Source organism: Stegostoma tigrinum, chromosome 11, assembly GCF_030684315.1.
Source record: "Stegostoma tigrinum isolate sSteTig4 chromosome 11, sSteTig4.hap1, whole genome shotgun sequence".
In the NCBI taxonomy this organism is placed as follows: Eukaryota; Metazoa; Chordata; class Chondrichthyes; order Orectolobiformes; family Stegostomatidae; genus Stegostoma; species Stegostoma tigrinum.
The window spans coordinates 50,196,922-50,217,411 of NC_081364.1; the positions used below are offsets into that span (position 1 = coordinate 50,196,922).

At 38.8% G+C, this 20,490-nt stretch overlaps 1 protein-coding gene across 2 annotated transcripts in view; it reads right to left on the bottom strand.

The window, feature by feature from the left end:
* The window catches only part of LOC125460192 (receptor-type tyrosine-protein phosphatase gamma-like), a 693,348-nt gene that overhangs the window by 593,182 nt on the left and 79,676 nt on the right, over positions 1–20,490 (bottom strand). For both annotated transcript variants that reach the window (XM_059649945.1, XM_048547332.2), the window contains exon 2: positions 14,460–14,564. In XM_059649945.1, coding sequence (XP_059505928.1) covers positions 14,460–14,564 — 105 coding nt within the window. The remainder of the gene's footprint in view (positions 1–14,459; positions 14,565–20,490) is intronic.

Below are 20,490 nucleotides of genomic sequence, written 5' to 3' on the forward strand. Positions count from 1 at the left end.
CACCTGCTCCAGAAGTGTGCAATAACATCTCTGAACACGTCAATTAGAAAAATAGTTTAAATTTAAAAATAAAAAGAAATAGACTGGGTTTCAAATACAGTCAGCAACTAAAGTGAGGAGACAGACTATGTATAAGTTAATGATATGGTAGGATAGTAAGTAGTGCTGTAAATTCACTTAAGATATCTGCATCACCAAGGACCCAGTCTACATTATGTATGTTGCATGGGCTAACATATATAAAGAATCATTATATCCTATCAGGAAATTGAGGAATATTTGATGTAATATAGGGATTGCAGCGGGATACCCATTTTAAAAAGAATAGTGCAACCAATTGATTATTAATATTTTTTATTCTTTCATGGGGTGTATGTTTTACTTGCAAAGCAAACATTTTTTGCCCATTCCTAATTGCCCTTGAACTGATTGGCTTGGAAGGCCATTTCAGAGGTCTTTTAAGCATCAATCATATTGTATGGATTTGGTCTAACACACAAGCAGATTATCTTCCTAAAGACCATTATTCGAATTTAAATTCCACCAGCTGTTATGGCATGATTTGAATTCATGTTCCCAGAGCATCAGTCTGGATCTTTGGATTACAGACCAGCAGAGTTTGTTGGTATTAGTTAGCAAGTATTTTGTTAGGGTCAGCGAAGTTTTGCACTGTGGGCTAACAGGTGCTGAACATACATTGTGACTTTTTTTTAGCAACATTAAAGTACAGCACGGGTGCATGACAGTTCTTTGATCAACTCAAAACCAGGTACCTGGTGGATGGGGAATTGGATGCCTGGCATATGTGCAGGGAAGTGAATTGGAGATTATGATGATTGGCTGAATAGATTTGGAGGAAGACTAGAACAAAAGAGGTTTGATACCTCAGAATTTAAAGAAAAGACACCAAGTAAAATCTTATATAATTACACTGAGTTTCTTCATGTCCACATTTTCTGATTGGTGGCTTGATCTGAACTGGTGAATGGAATCTGGCAGATGTACTGTAGGCTAGTCTCCTACCTTTCATATCTCCCATCCTTGGTTATTTGGCTGGAATACCAAGTAAAAAGTAGAAGGATTGACCTCTGAGGACATATAAAATGGCATAGGTAAGGAGCACCCAAAATGTTATAATGTTAATCATTTACAGGATGAGGAAATGTCGGTTTTGGTGTTGGTTCATAGCTTCAGCCCAAGGTTCTTGCCACTCCATGGCAATTTTTACATGACCCCTCATTGTTTCTTGGCCTTGCTTAAACGGATGTTGATGGTGATGGCAGGAGAAAGCGACGGAAAGATAAGGGATGTGGACGAGTGGAGAAGGTCTCGGTGGATGAGAACTGCATGGTAATAGTTGGAAGAAAGAGATGGACAACTTACATGAGGAGATGGGAATAATCTAGGTGGTGTGGAATTGGGATGGCACAGTGTTGTATGAACGGGCGAGATGAGAATGAAAGGAGACGTATGAAAGGAATGGAATGGGTACGGCATGACATGCGCTGCATGGAAAAGAAGGTGGTGCTGGCAATAATGGTAATGTCAGTAATGTAATTAGCAATCCAGAATACCAAGTTCATGCTCTAGGGATATGGTTTTGAACCCCATTAGGGAAGACAGTGAAGTCTGATTTAAAAAGCTGGGATAAAAAGCTGGTTTAATATAAGTACATAATTATTGTTGCTTGTCATTCAAAATAAGCTGAGCTGGTTTACAAATATTTTGTAAAGAAAGAAATCTGTCAGAAATAATTCCAGACTCTCAGGAATGTGGTTCACTGTTAAAAAAGCCTTCTGGCATGAGGGAGGGCAAGATGTGTTAGTCTAGCCATGATGATCACAACCCTTTAATGAATTTTTAAAAAATTGTAATCATATGGAAGGATGATTTAATATACTGTTAGGATAACAATACTAAGTTCACTGCAAAACCCTACAGGTTTCTGCTTTCATCTGATTAATATTTCCGTTGTGCAATTCCTGGAACAAGACCAAGGTCTTAGAAATTGGAAATGCATGAAATGAAATCCTGATAGGTACAGAAATAACTGTGAGGGATAATTGTGATTTCTTAAGTCATTAGAGAATAGGAAGCTGGAATCCAAATTATAAAGTTTCAGTGAGCAAACAAAAATGTGGCAGATGGAATGTAATTAGAGAAATATGAGGATAATCACTTTGGTAGGGGAATAGAAGGACTGATCTGCTTAAATTGGAGAAAAACCATTAAATACTGCATTTAAATAAATAACACAGGAAATTAGCCAGCAATCAGGAAGGAAAATTGTGTGTTGGCCTTTATTGCAAGCGAGTTAGAACGCATAAACAAGGAAGCCTTTTTGATAAGTGAACAGGGCTTTGGAGCTACAATATCTCATTGTGTTGTGCAGTTTTGATCTCCACACCCAAAGACAGACAGGATGTAACAAAGAATCATCAGATTGATTTCTGAGATATGAGTGATTCCCTGAAGAATGTATAGACCATATCTTGTTATTTTTCTGTATTTTTGATTGTGGAATGAAATGAGAAAAAGAAGAGCTAAGGATGGCTGAAGGATTGCTACATGTTTTAAAGCAAGTAACCTGACACTCACTGTAGTACTGGTTACACCACTGTTGATTCAAGCAGTAGTCGGACAAGGTATAGACAAACTGGAGTCAAGGGTATATACAAATGAAGATTCAGCTAGCAATAAGTAGCTGATTGGTCTGTGGTCAAGTTTACAGTTATCAATAGCAAATGTCTTCTGCCTGCAGCAACCATATGATTGGTTCTCAGGAAGGTGAACAGCGTGGGGCTATGAATAATTTATGCAGAATCAATCAGATCTCTGCCAACTTAAAAGTTCAACCTGTTCTGCAAAGTTTATTCTTTCTTCACGAGTTGTTTTAACCTATGATTTTTAATTCATAATTTAGAGACTTCTTTTAAGTGTAAACCAGCCTCCTGCAAACAAGTGAAAACATCTGAGAAGGAAGACAGAGAAGCAGGATTCTGATCAAGACAAGAATCATCTTAGCAGATCCTAGGAACAGGAACCACTGAACTGCTTTCTGGCATTTTACTTCAATTTCATGGATCTTAACTGTAACTCAATGCTGAGTCTCTTTGAGAAGAACTGGTGTGGTCAACTCAAGGAAACACAGGATAAACTGCTTATATAATGGTACTGAAAAAGTACCACCTAAAGCAATTACATAATAAAAACACAAAATAAAAAGTGTAATGTTTTAAGTTATTTTAAATAAATCATTTATTGACTGTACCTTTATCTCAAGAAACACTACTAACCATACCTCCTATGTTCAAATCAAAATCATTTATATAATAACCAAAAGCAGAGCACCCAGCACCAATCCTTGGGGCACACTGCTGGTCACAGGCCTCCAGTCTGAAAAGCAACCCCCCTCCACCATCCTTTGTCTTCTATCTTTGAGCCAGTTTTGTATCCAAATGGCTACTTCTCCCTGTATCCTATGTGATCTAATCTTGGTAACTAGTCTACCATGAGGAACCTTGTTGAACACCTTATTGAAGTCCATATAGATCATAGATAACAAAGTGTGAAGCTGGATGAACACAGCAGGCCAAGCAGCATCTTAAGAGCACAAAAGTTGATGTTTCGGACCTACCTCTGATGAAGGGTCTAGGCCCGAAACGTCAGCTTTTGTGCTCCTAAGATGTTGCTTGGCCTGCTGTGTTCATCCAGCTTCACACTTTGTTATCTCGGATTTTCCAGCATCTGCAGTTCCCAATATCGCCATTTGGATTATATCCACGACTCTGGTATCTCCAATCTGCTTCTTTACTTTTTCAAAAAACTCAATCAAGTTGGAGAGACACGATTTCCCACACACAAAGCCATGTTGACTATCTCTAATCAGTCACTGCCTTTCCAAATATACGTAAATCCTGTCGCTCATGATTCCCTCTGACAACTTGCCCACCACCTTATCGGGCTCACCAGTCTATAGTTCCCTGACTGTTCCATACCACCTTTTATAAATAGTGGCAACAGTCAGCCCATCTCCAGTCTTCCGGCACCTCACATGTGGCTATTGGTGATACAAATATCTCAGCAAGGGGCCCTGTAATCACTTCCCTAGCTTCCCAGAGTTGTAGGGTACACCTGATCTGGTCCCAGGGATTTATCCAACTTTGTGCATTTTAAGATGTCTAGCACCACCTCCTCTGAAATATGGATATTTTTTAAGGTGTCACTATTTATTTCCCCATGTTCTCTATCTTCCATTTGCTTGTCCACAGTAAACACTGATGCAAAATACTCATTTAGTATCTCCCCCATCTTCTGCAGATCCATGCATAGGCAGCTTTGCTGATCCTCAAGGTGCCCTATTCTCCCCTAGTTATTCTTTTATTTTTAATGTATTTGTAGAATCGCTTCGGATTCTCATTAACCCAATTTGCTAAAGCTATCTGATTTCCCTCTATCTGTCACCTTTGCAATCTGAGATGGATTTCCTGAAAGACTATGATTCACTTTTAGAGCTTTTGGTTCACAAGAGTGTACAAATCTAAAAAATGAGGCATCATATATGAACGACTTAATTGTCAGAGGTTAACATGTTGCCAGAATGCAGCTAAAATTCTATAAACCGGCCCTTCCCTCCAAATCAGGCTATTTATGCAGTTAGGATGAGTGGCATTTAATGGGGATGACAAGATCCCCATGCTGTCTCTCTCACGAAAGGCCTGTTGCTTTAAGTGTCACACAGATAATTAACAGAACAGTGGTGGGACTTCTCAGGGATCAAGGGCCCTGGGGTTGAAAGTACTGCCACTTAGAAAAACTGGCCAATCAGAATCTGACCGGTTGCATCACTCAGCACCTCCAAGGATTGGGATGGTTGTGGAGATGTGGTAGATGTAGTAGCTGCTGCCATTAAGGAACACAGCTAAGGCCCAAGAACATGATTGACCAAGACAGAAGTGAGTGATAGCTGAATTAGAGGGGAAGGGGTGTGGTGCACAAAGGCGATCTGGGGAGTCAGTCAAGCAGGTGTGACCCTTGGCAAATATGTCTTCCCAATACTGGATTCTTCAACCAGGGACAGTTATAAGGTGAATACAATGGTAGCAGAATGAAATCCCTATATGGTCATTAATTGTTCACTCAAGAGCATCTATTGAGAGTGGGAAGGCTGCCCATACTTCTTCCATCCCATGGACTTAATTGGGAGTGTAAGGAAGCAAGGTCCTCACCCACCAACTTCCTCCCTGAATAAATACCACCATGACCACCATCGCCAAACCCACCTCAAGGAAGGGCTTTACATTTCTTTAATTCACTTCAGTTCAAGTCGAATGACATTTTTTCCACAGGAAAAAAAATCAATGGCAATGAAAGTCACGGTGCCAGCATCAAACAATGCTCAGTCAATATATAATTAATGGAAAATTGCCAATTAATTCATAAGTAAAAACAGTAAGTTAATAAAAACACAATCCATACTAGACAAGGAGGAAACAAAACTGCATAATCAATGCTGAATGTTATCAATCATAATGCACTTTCCAACATTGTTATTTGATTTCACAGAGCTTATCAGTTTATGGTATGAAATACTGCAAGGATTAATTTTTTACAGTGCACAAATTTCAAAATTACTACTTATTTCATAATTAGATGATAATAAGCGTAAAAATTAGAAAAAATAGAAATCATTTCACATGCCTCGGAGGCGATGATTATGCACTTGGTCCTTTTATCTGCCATAATTGCATTGTATCCAACACAGAGCAACAATATGGAAATTTCTTCTGTGAAAATAGCAAAGGCCTGATATGAAACTTAGTCGGATATTTTCAATCTATTCTACTCTGTCAACAATGACTTTTCATGCATTTTTTAGTTCTTTCATGAGGCATGGGCATCATCAGCAAGGCCAGCATTTATTATCTATCCCTAATTGTGGGCCAATTTTTTGAACTGCTGCAATCCACCTGTTGCAGGTATACCCAAGGTGGTGCTGGTAAGAGTTCCAGGCAATCATGATTCAGGATCCCATATTGGTGAAGCAACAGCAATTTATTTCCGAGTCAGGATAGCATGTGGCTCGAAGGGGAACTTGCAAGTAGTGTTCCCATCCATCTGCTGCCTTTGTTCTTTTAAATGATATGGATTGTGGATTTGGAAATGTGCTGTTGAAGAAGCTTTAATGAATTATTGCACTATATCTTGTACATAATACACACTGCTGCCATTGTGCCATGATGGTAGATAGGCGAGTCAAGTGAGCTGCATTATCCTGCATGGTGCTGAGCTTCTTAAATGTTTCTGCAGCCACAAGCATCCACACAAGTGGGGAGTATTCCTTCACACGCCCAGCTTGTGCTTTGTTGATGGCAGATAGGCTTTGGGAAGTCAGGATGTGAGCTACTTAGTTCAGAAACGCAGTGTACCCAACTTAAACTCAGATCTGTTCTTACAGTCACAGAATTTATCTGGCACAGTATTAATTTTGTAGGTCCAGTTCAGTTTCTGATCATTGGTAATCCCCAGGATATTAATAGTGGAGATTCAGTGACGGTAATGCCATTACATTTCCTGGCAAGATGGGTAGTTTTTAATGGAGATGCGAATTGTTTAGGACCTATCTGAAACAATTTTACTTCCTAGTTATCAAGCTAGGCCTGAATGTTGTTCAGACCTTGCTACGTAGAGACATGAATTGCTTCAATACTTAAGGCGTCTAAACTCATACTGAACACTGTGTAATCATCAACAAACGTTCCCACTTCTGATCTTATGATGAAGTAAGAAAATGGTTGGGCCTAAGACACTACACTTGGGAACTTCTGAACCTGAGATGATTGCCCCTCTACAATCACATTCATCTTCTTTTGCAGGGATCCATCCATTGATGCTATGGCAATTTCTTTATCCTTCAAAATAACAGCTTCAGATTCAGCATAAACAGTTGTGAATCTCCTCCAGTCTTCTTATTTTATGGTTCCTGAAGGGTTTAATTTCTAACGCCATTTTTGATGATCTGCTGCTTTTAGACACTCCTGCTGTCCTCGTATGTCACACTTGTCTATCTTGTGCCACTGTCGCACGTTCACTGCAGTTCATTTGCAGCCACCCTTCATCATTATCACCCAACAATGCCTTGACTGACCCTTCTGTCTGCTGCCCTCCATCTTGCCTTCAAGTAAAAATCTCTAGTTTGTCAGCTCTGATCAAACGGTAGAAATATTGGCATTTTCTCTTCTGAATATCACTTTTTAGATCTCCATCTACAGCTTACTTTCAAAGTGATTTCTATTTACATCTCTTACAAATTTACCCCATCTTCTTCATGCCAAACTTCACCTGAGCCTCAAATTTTAATCAGTCTCAGCAAAGCCCTATATCCTATACCAATTTAGTGAACTGAACTGACAGCTTTCAATTTCTGTTAAAATGAACAATACTGTTAATGATGAAGCACTGCAAACAGTAAAACATGCAATTGGTTGAGTCCAGAGAACACTATTATAATTACCTGTCTCATTATCATAATTTACCAGTTTTAACCATATATCATCCAAATTGAATGTGTAGCAACGAGCATATATCTAAAGTTTTGAGGTTCTCAATGCCTACTTTAAACCCTTTTATGGCTTCAACAGATTTGGCAAATTTTGTGTTTTGTTTTTATTATAAATTCCCATTGTCAAGTAGGTTTCCATTTCAACAGCTGAAACAGCTGAAAATGATCTGGTATGCTGTGTGAAGTCTAATTTTGTTGGGTACTTTGTTAATACATGCGTAAGAAAGTGACAGTCCTATTCATAAATACCAATCAATCAGTAGTGGAATGTCTGCTACTGAGCTCATAATCCACAAATTTTGGCCCTATTTCCACTCTCCTAGTTGGCTACTTCCGGCTCTACCCTCTTGTAGTTTTGAGTCATAAGATTAGTAATTAGTATAAATTGATAAATGACATTAGAACTGAAAAAGACTTGGAGTTGTTGTCTCTGTGCCAGGAATAAGCGTTGTAGATACAGTAGCGGTTGTTTATAGGTTTATTTGAAGGAACGTTACTCACATACAACACAAATGGGAAGTTGACAGGAATCTTATATTAGAGTAGTTGAATTCAGACGTGGGTGATTAGCCCCAGATCTTCCTAAAATTATACTGTAATGGTTCATTTTTATTCTATCGCTAAATATCTGTACAATATTATTTTTCTTCTGGAAACTTTATCCCTGGTTTACAATAATTGGCAGTAGCTCATTAAAGGATGCTGATCTAATCCCAGGTCTTCAAATTAAGCTACAGTGATATTTGATTTTTGGAAAGGAGTAAGAACCTCTGTGATATATCTAAAGAATTCAAAACAGAAGTGATGTTCAAAATATATGGATGCTGTTTGTTCACAAAACTCAGCTCATAAATATTGTTGCAATCTTCCTGTTTTTTTCAAGCTTCCAGTTAACACACATTGAATGATTTTTTTACAGTCTTCAAAATATACTAATTTCCTTCTGTGCTTGCAATGATTCAAATAGGTTTTAAAGATTTTAAAATGAAAAATTATTTTCTTCCAATTGACAGCTGTGGCTTTTCTCTACGGAAGTACAGCAATGTTAGTCTCCTGATCTGCCTCAACTCTCTGGCTTGGGGTAATAAATGTGTCAGGCACTATTCACTCTTTAGATTCACTTCATTGATTTAAGGATTAAACTTAAAAAGAAAGGCAGGTCTACTTTTGTGCCGCTATTCAGGTAAAATTGAATTTGGTGATTGATGACTATGGAATTATCTGGTGCACGCAAAAAGAAACAGATTGGCTACTCAGTCTCAGAAGCAAATGATCTATCAATAGATACTCACCATGTATTCCCTTTCCCATTTGCCCTGCCGAAGTGCATCACCTCACACTTTATCTGGACTGCATTCCATTTGCCACTGATCAGCCCTTTTGACCAGCCTGCCTACATCCTCCTGTAGTCTAAGGTGATCTTCCTCACTATTTATCCCTCTACCAATTTTTGTATCATCCACAAATTTATTAATTAACTTCCGACATTCAAGTCTGAATCATTTATATATATCACAAAAATCAGAGGGTCCAATACTTATTTCTGCAGAACCCCACTGGACACAGATCTCCAGTCACAAAAACACCCTGTGACCATCACCCTCTCCTTCTGCCACTCAGCCAATTCTGGATCCAATTAGCCGAATTTCCTTGAATCCCTTGAGCTTTTACTTTCATTATCTGTCTTCTGTCTGGGACATATTCAAAAAGGTTTGCTGGAGTCCAGGTAGGTGACATAAATGCATTATCCTCATCTAAACACCTGATCACCTTTCCAAAAAAAATTGGTCAGAAATGCCAGCCCTGTATTTAAACGATGTTGACTGCTCTTGATTAATCCTTGGTTCTCCAAGTACAGATTAATCCTGTCGCTCAGAATGGATTCTAATAGTTTCTCCATTCCTGAAGTAAGTCTGACTGGTTTGTAGTTTCCTGATTTATCCCTTGCTACCTTTTTGAATAATGGTACCACATTGGCTGTTTTCTAATCCTACAGCACCTGCTTTGGCCAGAGAGAAATTAAAAATTGCCAGAAATCGTGCTGTTTCCTCCCTTGCCTCACTCAACAGCTTGGGATACAGATCAGTGAGCCCTGGAGATTTGGACGTACTTTTAAGCCTGTCAGAACAACTTCTCTGTCTTTGCTAGTTTGCTTAATTACATCACAGTCCTTTTTCTTGATTTCCATGCCCACATTGTCCCTCTAACTACAGAACAGTAATACTAAGTATTTATTTAGAACCCTATTTACACACACCAGTTACTACTGTGGTCCTGAATGGGCCTTCCTCTTTTCCTAGTTATCATCTGTAGCTTCTCCAATGCAATCTGGTCCTTCCGTCATGAGGCAATCAGAACTGCACACAGTGTTTCATTTGTAGTCTATACCATGTTTTATAAAGTTAAATTAAGGCTACCTTGCTCCTATATTCGATGCCCTGGCTAATGAAGTCAAGCATCCCACACGCCTTCTTCACACCCTATCTACCTATGCTGACATCTTTGGGAATCTATGGACTTGTAAACCAATATCCCTTTGTTGCTCAGGATTCCCTAGGGACCCACCATTCATTGAATATATCCTTCCCTTTTAGTACCTCCCAAAATGCACCATCTCATACTTTTATCAGATTTAAATTCCATCTGCCATTGTCGTACCCAATCTACCAGCTATTCAAGTCAGACTGTAGCTTGAGACCATCCTCTTCACTATCAAGAAGATCCCCAATTTTAGTGCCTCTTACAAACTTACTAATCAAACTTTCTTCATCATGTACATCACAAGTAGCAACATACCCAAAGGCACATTCTCCCTATATTTGTGGGTTTCCTCCAGGTGCTCCTGTTTCCTCCCACAGTCCAAAGATATGCAAGTTCGGTGGATTAACCATGCTCAATTATCCATAATGTTCAGGGATGTGTAAGTTAAGGTGTGTTAGCCACGGGAATTGCAGGGTTGCAGGATAGGGTAGGGGGATGGGTCTGGGTGGGATGCTCTTTGGAGGGTTGGCATAGATATGTTGGGCCAAAAGGCCTGTTTCCACACTGTAGGGGTGTGTTCTGTTCTGATCTCAATGGTACACCATTGGTCACAAGTTTCTATTTACAAGAACGACCCTTCCCATCATCATTGCATCCCAGGCTGTCGTCAAAATGCTAGAAAATGGGATTAAAATAATTACATGGCTGCTTTGGACTGGCACAGATTTGGTGGGCCATAGGTCTTTTTCTGTGTTAAAGACATCTATGACTTTATATTGGGAGTAAAACTAAACTGAATAAGTATCCTGCAGCTTGCAACAAGCCTCTAAAGTGTTATTTAGACACAAATCAAAACTAATTAATGTGTATAAAAGTGTAATAAATGTTGTTGCTTCTTTTAAAATTAACCTAGCCCTGTGATATGGGCTGATAATTGGCTTGAAGTGGGCCTCTGTCCCTGATAGACAGAAAGTACTGCCTCAGAAAGCTGCCAGCCAAGCAAATGGCAACTGTGTTGTCTCAGGTGCCCTATAGGGATCAGTGACAACTGCTGGGGCTGCAGGCAGACTCAAAGAGAAAGAGCTTTGCAGCCTGGATTATGTCTCGGGCCCAGAAGGTAGAGGGTAGTATGAGGATTGGCATGATGCTGGTGAGGGAGAGGTAACATGGGGGTGAAGAATACCTTGGAAGTGCGGTTGCTGATGGACATAGGATACTTGAACAGTAGGCACTGCCAATCCTTGTCTGCTGTGATGTCCAATATTTGGTGCCAGCCTTCCCTTTCATAGGAAAAATACAATGGAAGGATTCCTTCTGTGGATGAAGGGATCTATTCCAGGATGCAGAAGAAGGCAAGGGAGGACATTGTTGGGGCCTTCCCGGGGATCTTTATATTCTTGTTAGCCAGAGATAAAGTCCCAGAAGATTGGAGAATATGTTGTTCCTTTATTAAAGGAGAACATGAATAATCCGGGAATTTAAAGGCCGCTGAGCATTACATTCGTGGTAGGGAAATTATTGGACAAGTTTCTGCGGGACTAGATTTACTCAATTTTGAGGAAGAATGGACTTATTAGGGATTGTCTGCATGGCTTTATGCCCGGGAGCCTTGTCTCACAAACTTGACTGAGTTTTTTGAGCAAGTGACAAAGATGATTGATGAGATAGTAGTATGTTGTACACATGGATTTTACTAAAGCATTTAACAAGGTCCATCATAGCAGGCTGGTCCAGAAGATTAAATCACATTGTTGGCAAGTTCAACACCAAAATTGGCTTTGTTGCAGAAGACAGAGGGTGGTTATGGAAAGATGTTTTTCTAACTGGTGAACTTTGACCAGCAGCATTCCACAGGATCAGTTATGGGACTTCTGTTGCTTGTAATATATATAAATGATTTAGAGGAAGATGTAGGTGGTCTCATTAGTATGTTTGCAGATGAGTTGTGGATAGTTGGGAAGGTTATCAAATGATACAGCAGGGTATAGACCAGTTGCAAAGTCAGGTGGAGACATGCAGCTGGAATTTAATCTGGACAAGTGTGAGGTGATTTATTTTGGAAGGTCAAATACAATAACAAAGTATACAGTAAATGGCAGAACCCATGCAAGCACTGATATGCAGAGGCATTTTAGGGTCCAAGTCCATGGATCTGTGAAACTGATAATGCAAGTGACTAGGGTTGGAAAGAAAACTTGCGTTTATAAGTCAGGACCTGGAGCATAAAAGCTGGCAAGTCATGTAGCAGCTGTTAGGCCACATTTCGTGTATTGTGTGAAGTTCTGGTCACAACACTACAGGAAAGATTTTAGAGGGTTCAAAGAAGGTTTTTTAGGATGTTGCCTGGATTTGAGTGTATTAGCTACAAGGACAAGTTGGATAAACTTGGACTGCTTTTGCTTGAGCATTGGAGGCTGAAGGGCGACCTGATAGAAATATATAAAATTATGAGAGGCATGGATAGGGTGGATAGTTGGAACATATTCTCCAACCTTCTGGGACTTTATCTCTGGCTAACAAGAATATAAAGATCCCTGTGAAGATCCCAGAGTGGAAATGTTGAATACTAGGAGGCATAGGTTTAAGGTAAGAGAGTAAAAATCAAAAGGAGATGTATGAGGGAAGCATTTCCTTTACACAGAGAATGCTACGTGCCTAGAATGCGCTGCCAGGGGAGGTGCTAGAAACAGAGACGATAACAATGTTTAAGCAACACTTAGATGCATAAACAGGCAAGGAACAGAGGGGACAGGTCATATGCAGGGACATGGGATTAGTTTAGAATGGAATAATGGTTGGTACTGACATGGTGGGCCAAAGGGCATGTTCCTGTGCTGTACTGTTCTCTGTTCTATAGTAGAGACTGTAATTTTTTTAAAATTCATTCACAGAATGAGGGTTTTGCTGGTTAGGCTACCACTTGTTGCCCATCCCTCATTGTAAGGATATAAGGTACAGGTGGCAGCTTTTCTTCCCTAATGGATATTAGAGAACCAGATGGGTTCTTTCCAATGATTAGCATGGTGTTATGGTCATTAAATGGCTCTTAATTCTAGTTTTTTTTATGACTGAATTCAAATTCCACCATCTGCTTGCTGGGATTCAAACACAGGTCCCCAGAGCAATACTTGGGTATCTGGGTTAATAGACTAGCGATTATACCACTGGACATTTGTCTCCCTCTATGAATTAAATGAAATCTAATTAAAACCAAATTACCATACAATTTAGGTTCTTTTTCTGTACAAAATAGCTTGTAAAAATGAAAAGACATTTCAATAAACAGTCATCAGTAAATCTACAAGGTAAAAAGCTAAAATTAATTTCTGTGACTCCTGTAAGAGAAACAACTGGCTAGATTTTTATTCCTGGGTACCAATTCCACTTTTGAGTTGAAATGTAGATCAGGAACTCAAATGCCAGTAAGTGTAACCCAGAGGGAAATCTTGGAGCAGGTGGCTCTGGCAGCCTCTCCAATAAAAGATGAGCTCCACAATCAGAAAAAAAACAATTGGAATACTTCAGTCTCTATGCAGTCTGCAGCCCCAATGTGAGAAGGGCACTGCAATCAAGGTAGGAGAATGAGGGGGAATCACAATGTTGAAGAAACCTGTCACAACCTTAGAAAGCTTTAATAATAAAGTGTGAACATGCCTGTCATTGTGGAGGGGCAAAACCTCACTTTCACTTCCACTTTTGTGATTACAGATATCGATACATCAACTATTCACCAGACGTAGCCAGATCATCATTTTATCTTACAGTCTCTTTTACTGAGCATAAATATGTAAGGTTAAACTATTTTAAGATTCTCTTATGGAAGAAAGAGAAAAGTTATCCTGCTATTCTCAAGCACAGACTCACACAATATTAAAATGTGCCATCTAATTAGTGTGGACCTTGTATTTGTCACAACATTGTTAACTGAAATAACACTTCCAGAGCCAATGTTTTAAAATGAACATCCTTATAAACTACAAAACTACTAAGTTGTTTCATTTTTTGATCAGACACATTTCTGGAAGCAGGAGAAAAGCTACAAGGACAATTGAGGAACTGGTTGTTTCCAGTTTGTGATTGCACACAACACAGTCATTTATATCAGGGCAAGGGCACCTTTTTCACTGGCCTTAGAATAAACTGTGTAAGAAGTACATTAACGCAACAACAGCACTTCTGTTACACGCCCAAAGCCTGAACAACAGGAAATTAATAATTTTACATTTCACAGTGTGTCATCAGGTACAAAATACAAGTGATGTTCACTGTTGGAAATGTTCAGACTGGAGCCAAATTAATCTCCAAGGTAAAGATTCAAAAGCTATAGAAACAAGCAATTTTCTACAGGGAGGACTCTTTCATAATCTCCATTACAATAATAGTCCTTTGCCTATCATTCTGTCAAAGTTGCTTTTACCTGAATAAGCCCAGTATGGATCCCCAGATTCTCTTCGTCTTCGTACATGAATGACATTTTCAAACTCATTGTCCTGCAGTGATCCAACATGATCTTCTGTCAAAGCTAGGAAAAGTGAATGGAAAACAAAATGTGGATTATCCAACTGAAGTAGACTGGGTTTATTTTGCATTCTCACAATGAGTAAAAATAAATATGCATTTATGTTAAATTCGTGATAGCCAGCTGGTAAAATATCAAATCAGAGCTAATCTTCACTCAGTTTAGATTATTCACATGGTGAAAGATTGCAAGTATATTTCTCCTAAATGAACTCTCAACCCAGTGTCAGTAATATCTGTCTTTTTATACATGCCTAATTAACAACCCAATCAACTTCTTTCAGCCGTGAATAGCTATCCACAACTTATATACAATTACCAATGTACACAATAAGATTTTCTTTTATCACTACGCTTCTCAGAGTTATTCAGGGTTTTTGCAGTTTTCATCTTCAAATTAATTATGATTTAATGTATATTATGTCTACGTAAATAAGATGGCAGCAGAATCATGTATAAAAGATAGTTCTTTTAAAATGGCATATTACTGCAAAATCTCTTAGAGCGTTAAGGTGTGGTAAAGCACAGTTTTGTCGAAGAAAAATATTTATCATGGGAAAAGATAATACCAAATCCTAACACCTATGAATTTAGCATAATTTTCAAAAAAACCAAATTAGAAAACTCATCTTCTTGGATTTGCTCAGAGCTTGCTTTGTGTTGTCGATCATAGTTACTCAACCGACAATTCGCAAATGATATGGCAAATTGCTCAATTACCTAGAAATATGCATGAAAATCACTGGATTACTCATGTTTTGCGTTTTTGTTTTCTTGTATTCTGTCATATATACTGTGTCTCTTCTAAGGAAACACCACACTCAAAATTAAGGTTGACAATACTCCAGAACTGTCCATGATACTCAAAGATTTACAGGTTAAACAGTTTCAAACAACCTTGGTGAAATATCATACAGGTATTCAAAAACAAATCCTTTGAATTTAAAGTTATAAAAAATATTAGAGATACAGAAAGCAAAAAACTATTTGACAGAGGTGTAAGTTGTTTGTTGAAACATCCAGGAAAACATCTGAAGAGAGTTCACAACCTTTAAATCAAGTAATTCTGCAAAAATAACTCAAAATATATTCCATTAATCTGTACCTAGTCTCTTCAGATAGCAGCAAATAATATAAGTGGCTAAAAATAAGTAGACATGATAAAGTTTGCTACTACAAGATCCAAAATATTTTGAGATCATTGGGCCATCAATTTTGTTCTTCAGTTGGAGCTACCAAATCCCATTTCACAGTGTTTTTACAAGCACATAAATTTTACCTTCTCAGGACACGATCAATATTCTACTAAGACAGCATTAATATAAAAATATTGGTTTACTTTATTTAATTTTTAAATATTGATTGAAGATGGGTCCCACATTTGTAAAGTGGCCAGTGTCCTAGCCAGAAATGTGGAGCTCAGCTGCAGTGATAAAAGGAGCAGGGAAGTGACAATCTGATGGTGATTGCTGTTCCTCAGAATATTTCAGCCAAAGCCTTCAGTATAAGCTGTTGCTCAAAGGAGGACTCTTATCTCTGTCCAAGTAAGAAGCACGTTGGTTTAAAGCCCACTCCAGAATTTTGAATACAAAATCTAGGCTCAGACTCCAGTGCAGAACTGAGAGAGAGCTGCTAGATCAGAAGTGTCATTTTTGACTGCGGTTCCATTTGCCTTCTTACATACATGTAATAAGAATCCATGTTATTATTCTGAAACAAAACAAGAGAATTTTCACCTGTGTCCTGACCAACATTAATCCCAAAAATAGATCATTTCCGTTTGTGAGAGTCAGCTGTCAGCAAATTGGCAGTTATTTTTCAGGAGAGTAATAGAGCACACAGTATTTGAAATGTCTTCTCAATAATGCACTATAAAACTAAAGGATACCTTCTTACTTTACATTCAATTTCTCACCATCAAGAACTGCATTCCATTAGTCTTACTAATCACTTGTTGTACATGCATACTAAAGCTTTGAATTGTGACTCATGAACTAGGTAGCCTAAATCCTCTGTGCATTAGAAATATGCAGTAATCCACTGTTTAAAGAGTACTCCACTCTTATATTCCTCCCACGAAAGTGAACAAACACACGTCATTCTTCAGATTTTTGCACACTCAACCTACCTATATCTATCTGCAGTCTTGTTACATCATTGTCACAATATGCTTTCCTGTCCAGCTTTGGGTCATCAACAAATTTAGATACCATGCATTCACTCCACTCATCTAAGTAATGAATATCAAGTGTAAAAAGTTGACAGCCCGATGCAAACCCATTCAGGACCATGCCAATCCTGAAAAAGATTATACATATAGTTTGATTTCTGCTTTCCAGCCAATCTTTTGTCCAAGCTCGTATGTAACCCCAAACCACAAACTCCTACTTTTCATAATAATCTGTTTTATAAGACTTCTTTCAAAGCCTTCTGGAAATCCAAGGGTTTCCCTTTATCCACAGCACATGTTAAAAGAATCCAACATGTTCACTTTCATAAAATCACGCTGATTTTTCCTGATTACCTTGGGGTTTTCCAAGTGCCCAGTTATAATCTCATTAATAATTGATTCTCGCACCTTCCCCATGACAACTGTCAAGCAACTGGCCTGTAGTTTCCTGTTTTATTTGTCCCCCCCCCACCTTCTTGAGCAAAGTGGGTATTATTTGCTATATTTGACCCTGATAGAAACATTTCCAAAACACAAGTTCAGTCTTAGAAATTATCAGTAACGTATCTACTATCTCATAATCCATCTCTTTTAAGACTGTAGGATGAAGTTCACCAGGACTCGGAGACTTATCAACTCACGGCTCCATCACTTTTTGCAGTTGCACTTCCATAGTGATTATAAGTTCACCAAGTGCCTCAATCACCTGAATTGCCGGTATTACTGGAATTTTTTTTCTATCCTCTATAGTGAAGACAGAAACTAAATATCAATTCATTACTTGCACCATTTCTTTATTACTCACCATAAATTTACCATTCTCACCATCTAGTGAACTAACACTTACTTTATTTACTCTTTTTCTTTTTGGATACCTGGAGAAACTCTTATTATCTATTAGTACATTTTTTTAAGCTAGGTTCTCTCGTGCTGCAATTTATTTGTCCTAATTAACCTCATAATCATTTTCTGCTGCTGTTTATATTCTGACCAGTCATCTGAAAGCTGCCAATCATCTTTGCACAACTAGACTCTTTTCTTTATTAAGTTTAATGCATTCCTTTCTTCTTTAGTTCACCACAAATTTTGGGTCTTCACCTTGGAATTTTTTTTACGGTTGGAATATACTTACTCTGAACATACTGAAATATCCCTTTTAATGGTCTGTCAATGTTTCTCTACTGATCTATCTCCAAATCTAATATTCCAATTCACTTCAGCTGGCTCAATTTTCATGGCCACATAGTTGCCCATATTTCAGTTTAAAATGATACTCTTAGGCCCATTATTTTTCCTTTCAAACTGGATGTAAAATCCAACCATACTATGATTGCCGGTGATGAGAGATTCCTTTTCTGTGAGGCCATTAATTAATCTCACCACATGACACAAATACCAAGTTTAGTGTAGGCTGCTTTCTGGTCAGTTCCAGAATGCACTGCTTTAAGAGATTTACTGAAAAGTATTCTATGAACTCCTCATCAAGGCAAATATCACCAACCTTTTAAATTTATCGCAAGTACCCAAAGCCACACATACTGACCAAGTACTGAAGTTCAACAGTCACCACCCTAACAAATGAGGTTGCGTGAAAACACTATTTAAATGAGCGACAACGCTCTGTAGCACCCAGAACTACACCAAAAAGCAGAGTACCTCCAACAAGTATTTAAGGACAGCGGATACCTGAACAACTGGATCCGACGATGCCTATCACACGAACAACAACAGGAAGATGCTGCATGCCCTAACACACCCATCATACTCCCATACATCGAGAACATATCCAAACTGAGCACAAGACTCCAATGGCCATTGAGCATCAGAGTAGCACAAAAACCCACGTCAAGCCTACGCCAACTGCTAACTCAAACCCACAGACCCCTTACCCATTATGGACAGTACCAACGTAATATACAAAATTCCATGCAAGGACTGCGACAAACATTATAGTGGACACACAGGTAGAAAACTGAACACAAGAATACATGAACACCAACTAGCACCAAAAAGACACGACCAACGCTCAGTCATCTCAATTCACATGAATAAGGAAAACCTCCAGTTCGACTGGGACAACACCAGGATCCCAGGTCAGGCCAAACAGAGACAAGCACAGGAATTCCTAGAGGCGCGGTTGTCCACCAAGAAGACCATCAACAAACTCACAGAACTAGACCTTATATACACACCACTGCGAAGGAAAAACAGAAATGAGGTAATCAAATTCAATGGACTCAGAGTTTAAATACCAGGCAGGAAAACACAACAGCACTTCACTGGGGGCTGGGGGTTATCCATCAGGGTAATGAAACGTCTGCGAACTAATGAAACAGCTCGGCACGTGAAGCATCCACAAGTCCCCAATGTTTCTTCTTGTCTGCTTTCTCCTACATCATGGATATGTTTGGGAATCTGCATTTCATTCTCACAATGACTTTTTCCCCAACTAAATCAATTCTATATCCTGAATCAAAGTCATCACCGACAATTGCAGCAAAACCACTTTTGATTCAACTTTATCATGGCCATAGACTCCTTAAAGTATGCTGAAATTGGCTTTAAGCACCTAGTTAAATAACAATATCAAAATCTGTTAAATACTGGAAATCAGAAGAAATTGGAAAATGGCAAAATCGATTTGTGAAGGAAAAGGAGTATCTAAAGGATTGGTGTCAGAACCACGAAAACATATTGAAAATTTGACAGTATTTAAATAGGGATAGAACAAAGTAAATGGGAGGGTAAGGAGAAGCACATACGGAGGAAGTATGAGTGGGATGACTTTTGATGTGATTAAAGACTGAGATTATTAGATAGCTTAAACAATATTAGAAAGAATATCAAAATATATGAAACACATAATCCTTTCAAAATTGTAACAGAAGCTGGCAAAAAATAACAGACCTCTCAACAAACCGATACATAAAGAAAACTGCTAATACACCTGCTGAAGATTTGAAAAATTTTTGTTGTGAATGTCTAGCTGGTCCTTTGATGACATTTTGGAGAAGCTGAATTTAGTCCCAAGATAGACAGATCAAGTTCAATTCTCATGAGTGGGGATGTTCAGGGAAATGAGGGAAGAAAGGAAAAAACATGGAAAGTTGGAGCAGGAGTAGGCCATTCAGATGTTTAAGCCTGATCTGCGATTCAATATGATCATAACTAAGCATCCAACTCAGGACTCTAGAGATAACAGGAATTGCAGATGCTGGAGAATCCGAGATAACATGGTGTAGAGCTGGATGAACACAACAGGCTAAACAGCATCATAGGAGCAGAAAGGCTGATGTTTCGGGCCTAGATCCTCAAGGCCCAAAACGTCAGCCTTCCTGCTCCTATGATGCTGCTTGGCCTGATGAGTTCATCCAGCTCTACACCGTATTATCTCAGATTCTCCAGCATCTGCAGTTCCTATTATCTCTGATACAATTTTAACCCCACTGCAAAGCCTCTTCTAAGGAATTTCTGATGAAGGGTCTAGGCCCAAAACGTCAGCTTTCCTGCTCTTATGATGCTGCTTGGCCTGCTGTGTTCATCCAGCTTACCACCTTGTTAACTCAGCACCCTATTCCTGTTTTCTACTTATCCTCCTTGATCCCTAATCCCGAAGAACTCTCACTAACATTCAAATGTTTTGACCTCAACCACCTTCTGTGGCAGAGAATTCCACTGGCTCACCACTCTTTGGATGAAAAAATTCTCATCTCAGTACTAAATTGCCTACCCCATATCCTTAGACTGTGAGTCCACGTCG